This window comes from Dipodomys spectabilis, unplaced genomic scaffold, assembly GCF_019054845.1.
Source record: "Dipodomys spectabilis isolate Male_0828 unplaced genomic scaffold, ASM1905484v1 ptg000017l, whole genome shotgun sequence".
Taxonomy (NCBI): domain Eukaryota; kingdom Metazoa; phylum Chordata; class Mammalia; order Rodentia; family Heteromyidae; genus Dipodomys; species Dipodomys spectabilis.
The window spans coordinates 9,027,493-9,042,305 of record NW_024870694.1 but is presented as its reverse complement, the minus strand read 5'-3'; the positions used below and the strand labels follow the sequence as shown (position 1 = coordinate 9,042,305).

Sequence of the window (14,813 nt, the reverse complement as noted above, 5' to 3'; positions counted from 1 at the left end):
TTGAGCCACAGAGCCACTTCTGGTTTTCTAGTGTTTTTTTAATTGGAGATAAGAGTCTTACGGACTTTCCTGCCTGGGCAGGCTTTGAACCAAGATCCTCGGATCTCAGCCTCCTGAGTAGCTAGGATTACAGGCGTGAGCCACTGGCGCCTGGCTATTTTACTTTTTGTTCTGGTACTGGGGCTTGTACTCAGGACCTGGTTCCTTAGTTTTTTGCTCAAAGCTGATGCTCTACCACTTGATCCACCTCTCCATTTATGGCTTCTAGCTTTTTACTAGTTAATTGGAGATAAGAATCTAATGGACTTTTCTGCTCAGGCTGGCTTTGAACCATGATCCACATATTTCAACCTCCTAAGTAGCTAGGATTACAAGTGTGAGCCACTGGTTCTTGACAGATAAACAGCATTTATAATGTTCAGTGTGTATGTGTGTGTGCATGTGTGCGTGTGTGTGTGTGTGTGTGTGTGTGTGTGTGTGTGTGTGTGTAACTGCCTGACCAACAGTCTTACTTCATTAAGGCCTTAAATTCTTTCTCCTACTTGAAGGCCTTAAATTCTCCTAGGTTTTCTTTAATTCTAGTTCATGTACTGCTTCCACTGTTTCTTTTATCCTGTGTCATCATTTTCTGGAGCTTCTTTTCCACCTTTCTCTGAACTGATTTTTTTCCACAATAGATCAAGAGTAGTAAATGACTCTTTGATTTTCTAACTTAAAAACTGTGGGAAGAGCCAGGTGCCAGTAGTTCATACCTATAATCCTAGCTACTCAGGAGGCTGAGACCTGAGGATCCTGGTTCAAAGCCAGCCTGGGCAGAAACTCTGTGAGATCTTATCTCCAATAAACTTCTCAAAAAATCCAGCAATGTTACTGTGACTCAAGTGATAGAGTACTGACCTTGAGTAAAAGAAGCTTAGGGACAGTTCCAGGCCCAGAGTTCAAGCCCCAGGACTGTCAGAAATACTGTAGGAAGTAGGATTTCTTTGTGTAGTTTAAAATATTTTGCAGCAGATTGAATGCAGAAAGAGAGCTGAGAACCCAGCTGTCTTCTATCAGGCTAGACATTAAGAAGATCTGCAGAATGTACAATGCTTTTCACAAAGAGAAAATGATTTTGTTTTGGAAAAGCATTATGTTTTCATGAAAGTGTCATTTATCTTAACAAAATATGGGTTTAATGGTGTTATACTATTTTAAATAATCTGATATAGCTGGTCTTTGGGGCATCCAATACTTTTTAAGAATGCAAAGAGGGCTTGGATTTAATGACATAATAGAGAACTTGCCCAGCATATGAAAGGCCCTGGGGTTCATCCCTAGCAGTTTGTGCAAAACTAAAGAGAGCCTGAGCCCAGGAAGTTTGTGAATGGCTGTTCTAGGGATTTAATACACACTTTAAACTTTCCACTGTTTATTTAGCATTAGTATTATGCTAGCATTCACACTGGCTCATTTACTACCAGCCCTCCATCTTTTACACTGTCTGTGTTACATAGGTTTCTTCAAGTTGACAATGATCTGTGGTATTCTCTAGGCCCATGTCTGTCATTGGAGGAGCTGGCTTTGAACTTGGAGTTTCTTAGCTTGGAGACAGCTGTCACTTGTCTCAGCTTCCTGCATTATTTCATCTTTCCCTTTCCCTTGCCCATCTGCAAGAGTGTCTCCAAATGTTGCATTTGATGCTGGCATTTGTTTTCTCTCTTCTAGTTATTAATTACAATTTGTGTGTGTGTGTGTGTGTGTGTGTGTGTGTGTGTGTGTGTGTGTGTGCGTGGGTGCATGCATGCCAGTACTTGAACTCAGGTCCCTTTGCTTTTTCACTAAAGGCTGGTTCTCAAGCCATAGTTTTACTTCTTGCTTTTTTTTTTTTTTCCTAATTAATTGGACATAAAAGTCTCATGGACTTTTTCCTGCCTGGGCTGCTTTGGACCACAGTTCTTAGATCCTAGCCTCAGCTAGGATTAGAGGTGTGAGCTACCGGCACCTGGCTCCTAGATTCATACTTAAAGAAACCCCACATCTTTTCTGACATTTCATGGTCATTTGGAAGGTGGGAAAGTGCATAATCCTGTCACTTTAGAAGAGACGCCCAGTGCTGTGTTCTGAAGCATGTTTCATGCAGTAATGTTGTCTGTTTATCCTGCTATGGATCGGACCTAGGGCCTCATGCCTGCTAGGTCAGGGCATATTCACTTATCTACACAGACACCTTCATTCATTTATACGCTCGTTCATTCAACTACTCACTGTTAGCCACAGTTGTCTTCCATTGCCCTTGGATATATCCTCAGATCCCAGGTGATGCTTGAACTTATGGATAGTACTGAGTCCTATGTTTATTTTATGTTTTCCTAGATGTGAATGCTTGTGATAAAGTTTAATTGATAAATTAGGCACCCTAAGAGATTAGTGGTAACTATAATAATAAAATAGGACAGTTGTAGCAGTAGTGGTAAAAGCTATGTAAATGTGGTTTCTTCTGAAAGAGTCAAGGCAAATATTAATAGTTCCTGGCTGCTGTTGACTGTAGGAGACTGGTCCATTGAAGGGAGACTGGAGCTAAGGGGCATGGCCATACCAGGTCCATGCTGGGCAGAAAGGGATGTGGTAGGGAGCTGAGGTGGGGGGTGTTGTTATTATCTTGGTTTAAAAAAACATAATCACTTAATCACAATTTTAAAAAAAAAGAACCTTGGGGAAGGTAGGGAGGGAAGGGATAGTAGGGGGAAAACAATGGAGGGGGTAACAATGCCCAATAGGAAGTGTACTCATTACCTTACTCATGTAACTGTAACCCTCTGTATAGTATCTTTACAATAAAAAAAAGAAAATGCAAAAAAAATGCATCCAGAATCCTTTTATAAAAGAGCTTTCATTGAAGTGTTTTTTTTTTTTTTTTGGTCGGTCGTGGGGTTTGAACTACATTGACATTTTTAAATTTATTCATTCCATTTTTTTTTTTGTTGGTTGTGGGGCTTGAACCCTGGGCCTGGGCACTGTCCCTGCGCTCTTCAGCTCAAGGCGTGCACTCTACCATCATTCCATGTTTTATTGTGATAACTTGTATGTATCATACAATTTATCATCTTAACCATTTTGATGTTCAGCTCAATTGTATTAAATACATCAATAATACTTTGCAAACTGTTTATTTTTAAGCTCTATTTTGATAAGATTTCATATCCATAAAAATCTTGCAATAGTATAAAACGCTAGCCTGCAAATCTGTTCATTCTTGACACGTTTACCACTTCTTAACATTTTGCTTTTTTGCTTTATTATTAGGTCTCTTTTTCCCTTTCTCCCTCTTCCAACATATTTTCCCTAGTCACTTGAAAGTAATTTTCAGACATGTCTCTTTATCCATAAATATAAATAATTCAGTGTATAGTCCCTAAGAGCAAGAATATTTTTTACCCAGTAACAGTATATTTGTAAGCATCATGAAATATTGTAGTTAAATAGTTTCATAGTTCTATATGCAAAATTTTCCAATGATCTCACTAAAGTGCCGTGTCTCCCTTTCTCCATCCATGGTCCGTCCCCTGGTTCAGTCCAAGAGCATACATTGCATTTAGGTCTCCTAAATCTCTTCACTGTTTTCCAATCTTGAACTATTCCTGGCCTTCTTTGAGCCTGAAGGCCAATTCTCTGGAATGTTTGAAACAGTTCCCTCAGGTGTATTTCTTGACAGACATCCCATGGAGATAGTGATGTGATCTTCTAAAGGAGACCTATGCCATAGAGTTGAAAGGGCCGGGTTGGCTCTTGTTTAGGTGGCCCTGGCCTTTCTGCTCGGGATTCTGTCATTAGTGGGATGGCATCAGGTGTGCAGAGTGGGTGTCCACGAGCTGGTCTGGGGAGACAGACAGAACACTCGGGGTCTATATCGGTCTCAGTGTTTTCACTGCCTCTGAGGGTCTTGCCAGTCCTGGGGCTGTGCCGCTGTGTGGCCAATGTGACCTTGAGAGAGGCGCAGCCTTGGGCAGGGCTGGGGATAATAGAGATCAAGTACGAAGAAACCTCTTGCTGGGCGCTGGTGGCTCACGCCTGTAATCCTAGCTGCTCAGGGGGCGCTGGTGGCTCACGCTTGTAATCCTAGCTGCTCAGGGGCTGAAATCTGAGTATTGCGGTTCAAAGCCAGCCCAGACAGGAAAGTCCTTGAAACTCATCTCCAGTTAACCACCAGAAAACTGGAAGTGGTGCTGTGGCTCAAAGAGGTAGAGTGCTAGCCTTGAGCAGAAAAGCTCAGGGACAGCACCCTGAGTTCAAGCCCCACAACCACCACCACCACCAACAACACCAACAAAAACCCACCAGATTTGGACACTGGCTTTCTAGTTAGTTCTATGACAGACAAGATCAAGGAAGGACTAAGTGACATGGATAGGGTGCTGGCCAGGCTCCAGGCCAGGGAAATTAGACTTCCGCCATGTCAGCACCATCGTGCTCCCCTGCAGAGCCCAGTCCATGTCCATATCAGTGGCCTGCTGATGGCCACCAATGTCCACACAAGCACTCTTGTGCAGCTCCAAGGATGGGCTGCCATGGCCTGGCCTGGGCAGCTTCCAGGACTGTGCTACAGACCCGGGATCCCAGCTTAACTGCCAGGACCAGCTAGCTCGAAGGGCTAGCTTCCAACTCGGTATCTTCCAACTTCCTTGAAGAAATCCCCACCTACACTTAGACCCATCTGTGCTGGTTGGAACTTACAGAAAGCTTTCAGGAGTAGCGTCTCGCTTGAACTTTACAAAACCCCCACGAGGAAGGTGTGTAGCTACGTGCCTGTCAGGCAGGCTCCTTCCCCTGCAGCCTGTGTCTGGGTCAGCCCCCTGCCCAGATCTTGGCACCATGGTTCAGGAGAAAGCAGTGAGGTCCCCCAGTCTGTCCCCTGGCTACCAGGCCAGTAGCATCTAGGGCATATTCTCTGAGGAAATAGTTAACAGTCCAAAAGCAGGCTGCTGGCTCATGAGGAGGTTAGACCCCACCTCTACAAGGGGCCTTTGAGGGGGAAGGGCAGGCCACATCTTGCTTTGCCCCATCTCTGACCTGAGTGGGCAAAAGTAGAATTTCTCGCTAGGCTTCTTTTTCTTCTTCTTTTTTTTCTCCTTCACCTACAAGAAGAGAGAAAACATGTCACTTCATATTTCAGGTGTGTTCATTAACACTGGCAGGCAGCCCTTAGAGTCAAAGGCTCCAGCCCCCAAGCGCAGCTTACTGGGAGCAGGAAGATGAACATTCCTTATTCGATGCATTTCTCACTTTTAGACAAAGCTCATGTTTGGAGATGCTCTATTCCCAGGAGAAAAGCACCTATTTGGAAGCTGAAAGCACCCGGCATCTGTAGTGCTCCCAGTGTTGGTGCAGGTCTCTGCATGCAGAGGGCGGGGCCTGTTTCTTGTCCTAAGAGCTTGGAAAAGAGGATTCTGACAGTGAGCAACACACTACATGGTCACCCGTGGACCAGCTCTGAAGCCCATCCAGCTGGCTGAAAACGGGCCTGATAATCACCACCCTTCATCCCAGCCATCTGACTCCCTGTCCCCCCCCGCCCCCCCCCCCCCCCGGCAATAGAAACTTCTAGGTGGTTGGATGTGGATGGCTCATGTCTGCAATACTAGCTACTCAGGAGGCTGAGATCTGAGGATCGAGATTTGAACCCAGCCCAGGCCGAAAAATCCTTGAGACTTCATCATTAATTAACCAGCAAAAAACCAGACTAGGAGTATGGCTCAAGTGGTAGAGCAAATAAGCTGAGTGAGATGTGAGGCCCAGAGTTCAAGCCCTAGTATGGGCAAGACAAACAAAAACAAACCTACCAGATGAAGGGCTGGATATGTGGTTCAGCAGTATAGTGTTGGCCTAGCAAACACAAGGCTCTTAGTTTCTAACACTAGTACTGCTAAAAAAAAAGTCTGTAATACACCTATTTGCCTACCATTCAGGGAAAGAACGATCTAGGTAGAGGCACTACGGGACATCTTTAATGCCATGGACTCTGTGGGGGCATTCCTTTCCTTCCCTAGAGGAAGAAGCAAGTACAAGGGTGTCAGGGGTACTACCATGTGGGAACTTACCTTCCGCCCTCCTGTGATGGGGCCTGCTTACGGCAGGCAGTGTCTCTGCCTCTCAGTGCACTGGAACACAGGAGCAAGGGTTGCTGATTGGGTCTGGACCTCAGGAACTGGCAGCAACGTGAAGACTGAATAGCATCTCACAAGTGGTGACACTGGACAAGGAGCTGGTGGTGCCCAGGCTGGTGCTTCTGTGCCAAGGCCCAAGAGGCAGGGTGCCATTCCAGAAGTCTGAGAAGTAGACCTTGGCATCACTATTCTACTATGTGGTATTTCACCCTGAGTTTTCTATGCCTCTGTCTCTCCCTTCTCTTTCCTTCTGTCGTTCTCTCTCGCTGTGGTATCTCACTCTTTGTCTAAGATCACAGGGGTTGCAAGAGGGTGTGTGTGTGTGTCAAAACCAGCCTCTTCCTGCCCAGGCTGCCCCCAAGCATTCGGAAACATGCTATGTCGCTCAGTCACCAAACCCATTGCAAACCAGTTACATTTTTTTCCTCTCCTCCTCCTACTCCTCCACATTCTCCTTCTTCTTTTAGGCAGTGTTAGGGTTAGAGCTCACTTCCAGGCAAGTGCTCTGCCACTTGTGGCGCACACCTTTTAGCTTTAGTTCTTTTTTTCAGGTAGGATCTTAAGGGTTTTCTGGGGCTGGTCTCAGATGGTGTTCCTCCTGCCTGTACTTCCTGTGTAGTTGGGACCACAAACATGAACCACCATACCCCATTAGTTTATTGAGATGGGAGTCTCACTAACTTTTTTTTTCCCAGGATGGCCTGGAACCTTAATTCTCCCAGTCTTCACTTCCTAAGTATATGGGATTACAGAGTGAGCCCTGAATCCTGTTCCAGTTACATTTTCATTCTGGGGGGAAAGAATTTCCTAAAGTTTTTACTTTGTATAGAAGGACTGTTAAGGCTGATTTAGTAGATCAGTGAGATCAAGGGAAAGGAAGGAAGGCTGTAGCCATTAGGTAAACAAAAGAGCTTTAAGGAAAAACCACAAAATCTTTTTTTCTGGGGTAAGGCAGATGTGTGTAATTAAGTAAAATTTAAAGTTAGAGTCAAGTGCTGGTGGCTCAGACCTGTAATCCTAGTTACTCAGGAGGCTGAGATTTGAGATTATGGTTCAAAGCCAGCCTGGGCAAGAAAGTCCATGAGATTCTGATCTCCAATTAAAAAAAAAAGCTAGAAGTGGAGCTTAAGTAGTAGAGTGCTAGCCTTGAACACAAAAGCTCAGGGAAAATACCTAGGCTCTGAGTTCAAGCCCCATGACTGGCACAGAAAGAAAGAAAAAGGAAGGAAGACATTTAGAGGAGGAAAAGACAAGTCATCTTTAGGGAAATGAGGTGCAGGAGAAAGTACATATTCTACAGTCTGAGCCTCCCACTGGGAGATTTAGAGCAGCCAGGAGTCATATCAGCTCTGGGCCCGTACTGTCTCCCAGCTGCCTCTCAGAGCAAAGGAGGAGACTGCTGTGGAAACCAGATGCACTCTCCAACCACCCCCCCGCTTTGTTTTTGTTGGTCATGGTGCTTGAACTCAGGGCCTGGGCACTGTCCCTTAGCTCTTCACCTCAAGGTGAGTGCTCTACCACTTGAGCTATAGCACCACTTCCATTTTTCTGGTGGTTTATTGGAGATAAGAGTTTCATGGTCTTTCCTGCCCTGGCTGGCTTTGAGCCATGACCCTCAGATCTCAGCCTCCTGAGTAGCTAGGATTACAGGTGTGAGCCATTGTCACCCGCCCAACGATCCCCCTTTCATGGCTGATCTCTACTGTTGTTGCTGTGTCTATAATAATGGGCCTCTACTAAGCCCTGATAGGAAGCTCAGCACAGCACACAGGGAGTAAGCTATGTCCTGAAATTTGAGATGAGGATCCTGGAAAACTGAGCTGTTCACAGTCACCTGACAGGTTCCCTGGTGCGTTGCTCCATAACAGCCATAGATTGGCAGTCTCTGAGTCATGACAGCTGTTGTCACGTTTGTTGACTTTCTGGAGTTTATTGACTTTGTGGTTTGTGAAAGACGAGTACACAGAAAAGAAGGTGTTCCTGCTGGAGCTGAGACCTCAGCAGTCAAGACCCGCCTCACACTGCCTGTCCCACGAGCCTTACTGGGTGACCCCAGCTGGTCTGCACTGGTATCACACTAATTGCATTTCCCACGAGGCTGGGATGACAGATGCACACCACCATGATGAGCTCTCATTGGTTAAGCCCCATGAACTTTTTTCCATGGCTAGCCTTGAACCAAGATCCTCTCATTCTCCCAAGATTCATTAGGTATGAGCCACTGTGCCTAGCCATTTTGGGTTTTGTTTTTTGAGATTACATCTTGCAATGGAGCTCAGGCTTGCCTCAAACTCCCAGTCTTGCCATAGACTCATTGAGTGTTGGAATTATCATACTACCACAGCCAGCTCCAGTTATTTCTTATTTATTTTTATATTTTTATTTTTGGGTCCAGTCGTGGGGCCTGAACTCTGGGCCTGGGCACTGTCCTTCAGCTCTTCAGCTCAAGGCTAGCACTCTACCATTTGAGCCACAACTCCACTTCCGGCTTTTTTCTTTTTGCTTATGTGGTGCTGAGGAATCGAACCCAGGGCCTCAGGCATGCAAGGCAAGCGCTCTACCACTGAGCCACCTTTCCAGCCGGCCAGTTATTTCTTAAATGCCCTTCCCCACCCTTCCTTTCCCCAATGTATCTTTAAAAAAAAATTATTATTGTTGTTGTTGTTGTTATTGTTGGTTGTGGGGCCTGAACTCTGGGCTTGGGCATTGTCCCTCAGCTCTTCAACTCAAGGCTAGTGTTCTACCACTTGAGCCACAGCGCCACTTCTGGCTTTTTCTGCTTATGTGGTGCTGAGGAATCATGCATGCAAGGCAAACACGCTACCACTGAGCCACCTTCCCAGCCCCAACCCAGTGTATCTTTTAAAATTAAGAAATTTTTAATTGAAGCCAGATGCTTGTGGCTCATGCCTGTAAGCTTAGCTAGTCAGTAGGCTGAGATCTGAGGATCTCAGTTTGAAGCTACCCAGGCAGACAAATCCAAGAGCCCATTTTCTCCAATTAACGAGCTATAAGTGGTTATAGAGTTCTAGCCTTGATCGAGAAAGTTAAAGAGCAGTAAGTGACCTTAAGTTCAAACCATAGTTACCAGCACACACAGAAATTTTTTTGTTGGGGTCGGTTGTGGGGCTTGAACTCTGGGCCTGGGCACTGTCCCTGTGCTCTTCAGCTCAAGGCTAGTGCTCTACCACATGAGCCACAGTGCCACTTCCGGTTTTCTGGTGGTTTAATTGGAAAGTAAGGTCTCGTGGACTTTCCTGCCTGGGCTGGCTTTGAACCGAGATCCTCAGATCTCAGCCTCCTGAGTAACTAGGATTACAGGTGTGAGCCACCGCCACCCAGCTACACACAGAAGTTTTAACTGACAATAAAGTTTGTACATATTTATGGGATACAGTATGCTAATTGGATACATGTATACAATATGTGATGATCATGTCAGGTTATTAGCATCTCCTTAAACATCTGTCATCTTTGGGGAATCTTTGAGCTCCTCTCTTGGAGTTATTTTGGAATGGCGAATAAATTATCGTAAACAATAGTCATTCTAGTGCTGTAAACCACTAGGACTGGTTACTTCTCCCTAACTGTATGTTGGTACCCATTATTCAATTTCCCTCAGTCCCATTTCCCTTCTAAGCTTTTAGTGACCACTTTCTTGATCTGCGTATGTGGTGGGAGAGAAGAGCTGGTTGGATTCTCTCTCTCTTTCTTTTTCTGGGATTTTTATCTCAGGGCCTCAAGCTTGTTTGGTTGGTACGTTACCATATAAGCCACACCTCCAATGCACCTTTTTGCTGTTTAACTGGGATGGAGTCCCATGGACTTACCTTCCCTGAGGTTGGCTTTAAACTGTGATCCTCCAGGTCTCTGACTCCTGAGTAGCATCCTTTTGTTTTAATCAAGTATAGTTGTCCCCAGCTTTGGCCCTTGGTCATGAGTACATGTTTTGTACATCTTTGTCCTCAGCACAAAGGAGCCATGCTCCTGTGAAGACTTTTTTCCCCTGTTACTCTTGATTTTTCTTTTCTTTTCTTTTTCTGTGTTGATAGGTAACACACTCTCCAGTTCCAGATTCACTGCATATATAGTGACTCTGAGCTGGGTGCTTCCCATTCCCACCCACCCTGCCCAGCTAGGAATCATTCGTCACAGTTCTAGGGGACTGGAAGAATCTACTGGTGCCTAAATTTAGATTAAGTTCACAGCATGAATTGCTACTAGTCTTGTTTATGATCATTCTAGTTTTCACACACGCTTTTCATCTTTTTAGTAAAAGGTTTCCCATTTCAGTGTTTATAAATACTTTATTATCCAACTGAAAAAAATGAATGAGCATCTGATTCTCAAAAATTATCCAATGATGTTTTAAAATCCTAGGGTCCTGGGAAAGAAAGAGGTATAGAAGTCAGAGTTGGGGCTGGGAAGGTGGCTCAGTGGTAGAGCGCCTGCCTTGCATGCATGAGGCCCTGGGTTCAATTCCTCAGCACCACATAAGCAAAAAGAAAAAAAGCTGGAAGTGGCACTGTGGCTCAAGTGGTAGAGCGCTAGCCTTGAGCTGAAGAGCTGAGGGATAGCGCCCAGGCCGAGTTCAGGCCCCACAACTGGACGCCCCCCCCCCAAAAAAAAAAGTCAGAGTTTTCAGTGTTCAGACAGAAAAACAGATACTATGGTAGTAGCTATTTGTGTGTGTGTATGTGTGTGTATGTGTGTGTCTTTGTGTCTTTGTATTTGTAACTGTCCTGGGTCTTGAACTTAGGGCGTGGGCTCTGTCCCTGAGCTTTTTTTTTTTTTTTGGTCGGCCATGGGGCTTGAACTCTGGGCCTGGGCGCTGTCCTTCAGCTCTTCAGCTCAAGGCGAGCGCTCTACCACTTGAGCTACAGCGCCACTTCTGGTTTTCTGGTGGTTTATTGGAGATGGGAGTCTCATGGTCTCTCCTGCCCGGGCTGGCTTTGAACCGCGATCCTCAGATCTCAGCCTCCTGAGTAGCTAGAATTACAGGCGTGAGCCACCAGTGCCCGGCTTCCCTGAGCTTTTTTGTTCAAGGCTAGTTTATTGGAGATAAGAGTTTCACAGCCTTCCCTGCCCAGGCTGGCTTTGAATAATGATTCTCAGATCTGTCCCCTGAGTAGCTGGGATTAGAGATATGAGCCACTGACACCTGGCTACCGTAGATACTTTAAGCTGGGACTTGAATATACAGGATGGTTACAGTGGTATTAGAAGGACTGAAGGAGCAAAAAAGCATAGAATAAGGTTCACTGAAGGTTAGCTGTTAGGAAGCTGTGCTTCTGTACCCCTAGAACTAGAGAATTGAAAGGTAACAGCATTGCCCAGAGCATGACCTTATCTTAACTGGGGCCTTCAGTTCCATACCCATTCAATAGTTGCTTCTACCTGCATGTCATTGGCTAGAACCTAGTCACATGACAATACCTGCAAAGAGGCTGGGAAATGTAGTCTACCTGAGTATCCAGAAGGAAAGGGACTGAGTTTGTTGAATTACTAATTCTTATACATATATAAATCCCTGTTGTGAGGAGAGAACAAGGATCCTCTGTGTGTGTGTGTGTGTATGTGTGTGCCCATATTCATGACCTGGGCACATATATGGCTGCCCTGGCACAATACGCTAGGAGTCTTTTTTTTTTTTAAGTTGGGTCTCCTACCTCTTCCTGTACCACTCCCGAGTCCTTCTTTTTCCCTCCCCTGACCCCCCAATGGCCACCTAGCTGACTTCCTTGTGCTCTGTTTGCAGGGGGCCCTAGCCCAGCCCCAGCCCTGGTGGAAGATCCAGCTATTCGTGTGGGAGCCAGTGCTGTTCGGAACCTGGGATGGTGTGTTCACATCCTGCATGATCAACATTTTTGGGGTTGTCCTTTTCTTGAGGACTGGCTGGCTGGTGGTGAGTGATGAGCCGGTGGCTCTGGAGCCTCTGGTGGGCCGCTGGCAGGGAGAGCTGCCATGCTTGGCATTCCACATGCAGGCAACAGATTCCTGGAACACAGATGCTCCTGAAATGAGAAACAGGATGTAATGCAGGGCCTAGCTAGTATTGATTTTTAGATGAGAATCCTGTGAACTGCAAACTCCCAGGTTCAGACAGAAGCCTCTCTGTGGATTTAACTCCAGGAAGTCAGGGCACATCATAGGTGGGACTAGAGATAGGTGAAGAGATTTAAAGAGAGGGGTAGCAGTGTTACCTCTAACTTGTGTCCTGTCTGCCTCTCCTGGTGTTCTTCATATCATGACCTGTGTGGCATCCTATACCAGCTCCTCAGCCAGATGGCACTGTGTGGCATGGTGCAGGGAAATGCTTGGTCAGAGCTGTAGATACCCTACCTCTTAGAGACTGATTGTCTAGGATTGGTTGCCCGGTACTGATCTTCCTGCACAAGATTCTGGAGATCAGCTTGTCTTTGCATGCGGAATAAAGGATCTCCTTTACACATCAGGCAAAAGTATCCTGGGGCCTCCCATACAGATGTGTGCCCTGAGCAGGCTCTCAGCTCCTCTCACGGTGACTTTTCTCACTTGAGACTTCAGTAGACAAAACAGGCTGCCTAGAACAAAAGGAGAAGCAGTCAAGAATTTAACGCTGGTGAACACTTACTGAGCACCAGACGAATGCCAGTGGGATTGGCCAGCCCTCCCTTGGAGGCAGATTCATATCAGGAGAGGTCTTAGAGCATCATTCAATCCCTGGGAAGCAGAATAGGCTCTGAGTGCTATGACCATCCAGGAATGCTTCCTGGAAGAGGTGCACTTGTGAAAGGCCTCAGAGAGGGAGTGGCACTGGATGGGTAAGAGGAGAGAAGGCCATGCAAGGGATAGAAGGCATTACTAGTTAGCTTTCTCCTTCTCCCGAGATACACAGAACCAATGCCACAGGCAATATTCTGGATTAGGGAAGTCTTGAGTCTGAAGGTGGAAAACTCAGGTTAGAATTTTTCTATGTTACAGCCTAGAGACAGAATTTACTCTTTGTAAAACAGAAGTCTTTGCTCTTAAGACATTCATCTGATTGGATGAGGTAGATACGAATTGTGGAGGATAATCTCCTTTGTTTAAAGTTACCTGATTAATCACATCTAAAGAATATCCTTACAAGGGCTGGGAATATGGCTTAGTGGTAGAGTACTTGCCTAGCATGCATGAAGTTCTGGGTTTGATGCCTCAGTACCACATAAACAGAAAAAGGCAGAAGTGGTGCTGTGGCTCAAGTGGTAGAGCGCTAGGCTTGAGTAAAAGAAGCTCAGGGACAGTGTCCAGGCCCTGAGATCAAGCCCCAGGACTGGCACACACACACACAAAAGAATATCTTTATAAGACAGATGTGGTTGGGCTGGGAAGGTGGCTCAGTGGTAGAGCAAGCTTTAAAAAAAAAGATAGATGTAGTTGTATACCCCATAACCCCAGAATTTAGATGCCTTAGGCAAGATGATCTAGAGTTCCAGGACAGCCTGAGTTATGTAGTAAATGCTTGTCACCAGCCAATCAAATCAGTAAAAATACCTTTATAGTAACATCTAAGCCATGATTTTACCAAACTACTGGTTACTATGGTCTAGGCAAGTTGATATATAATACTAACTGTCTCATGGACACATTCTAGGGCATTAAAGCTCCATTGTGGAGGGATGGACAGTGTTCTTATAGCAGCTGTAGGAGACCAGAGATTCTTCAGCTCATTCTCCATACCCCAGCCCTTAGCTTAGGGTTTAGTCTTAGCCATAAACTGATTGAGGCTGAAATTTTTGTGATTAATGGATGGAACCCATAGATTGGGATCAAGAAACTTTCTGGTAGTTCATGCTGGGAATTCCTGGCCCTTACAACCCTTCTCTCAGATACAAAGGGCCCTTAGACTTATAAAAAAACAAAAAGGGCCAGGTGTCAATGACTCATGCCTGTAATCCTACCTATTCAAGAGGCCGAGACCTGAGGATCGGGGTTCAGAGTCATCCCAGGCAGGAAAATTTGTGAGACTTGTATTTCCAATTAATCACCAACAAGCAGGAAGTACAGCTGTGGCTCAAGAAGTAGATTACTGGCTTTGAGTTTTTTTTTTTTTTTTAAAGGCTTGGTGACAGAACCCAGTTCCTGAGTTAAGCTCTAGGACTGGCACAAAACCAAACCAAAACAATAACAACAAAACCCCACAAAGGCTCTAACTCAGTCCCCCTCATCATGGCAGGTAGTCTCAGGCTTTTGTCACCTATGCTGTTTTTCTCCTTCCTTGGAACCACTTTACTGCCAAGCTTGTACCCAAGGGAGACCCATCAACCTGACCTCTGAGGCAGAGGAGATCTGGCCAGTGATAGCATGGACATTTCAGGTTCTGCCCTGTTTAGAGAGGCTTATGGAAATGCAAGAGGAAAGACAGTAGCTCTCTACAGTTTATTATTATTATTATTATTTTAGAAATGGCTATCAGAAGTATTAGTTCTTTTTTGGGGGGGTCAGGTCGTGGGGGCTGAACTCGGCCTGGGCGCTGTCCCTCAGCTCTTCAGCTCAAGGCTAGCGCTCTACACTTGAGCCACAGCGCCACTTCCAGCTTTTTTCTTTTTGTTTATGTGGTGCTGAGGAATCGAACCCAGGGCCTCAGGCATGCAAGGCAAGCGCTCTACCACTGAGCTACCTTCCCAGCCCCAGAAGTATTAGTTCTGT

General features: G+C 45.6%; 1 protein-coding gene and 1 long non-coding RNA gene across 2 annotated transcripts in view; one reads left to right on the top strand and one right to left on the bottom strand.

Annotated features, from left to right (window-relative positions):
- Positions 1–14,813, top strand: part of Slc12a8 (solute carrier family 12 member 8) — a 125,026-nt gene that overhangs the window by 7,932 nt on the left and 102,281 nt on the right. Inside the window, exon 2 of the mRNA XM_042668725.1 lies at positions 11,902–12,048. Within this exon, the coding sequence (XP_042524659.1) occupies positions 11,902–12,048 (147 nt within the window). The remainder of the gene's footprint in view (positions 1–11,901; positions 12,049–14,813) is intronic.
- On the bottom strand, positions 3,218–5,305 carry LOC122098352. The gene is made up of 3 exons (XR_006145732.1): positions 5,219–5,305; positions 5,050–5,114; positions 3,218–3,856 (listed from the first exon to the last, which is right to left on the bottom strand). It is a non-coding gene; the product is annotated as an uncharacterized LOC122098352 (long non-coding RNA).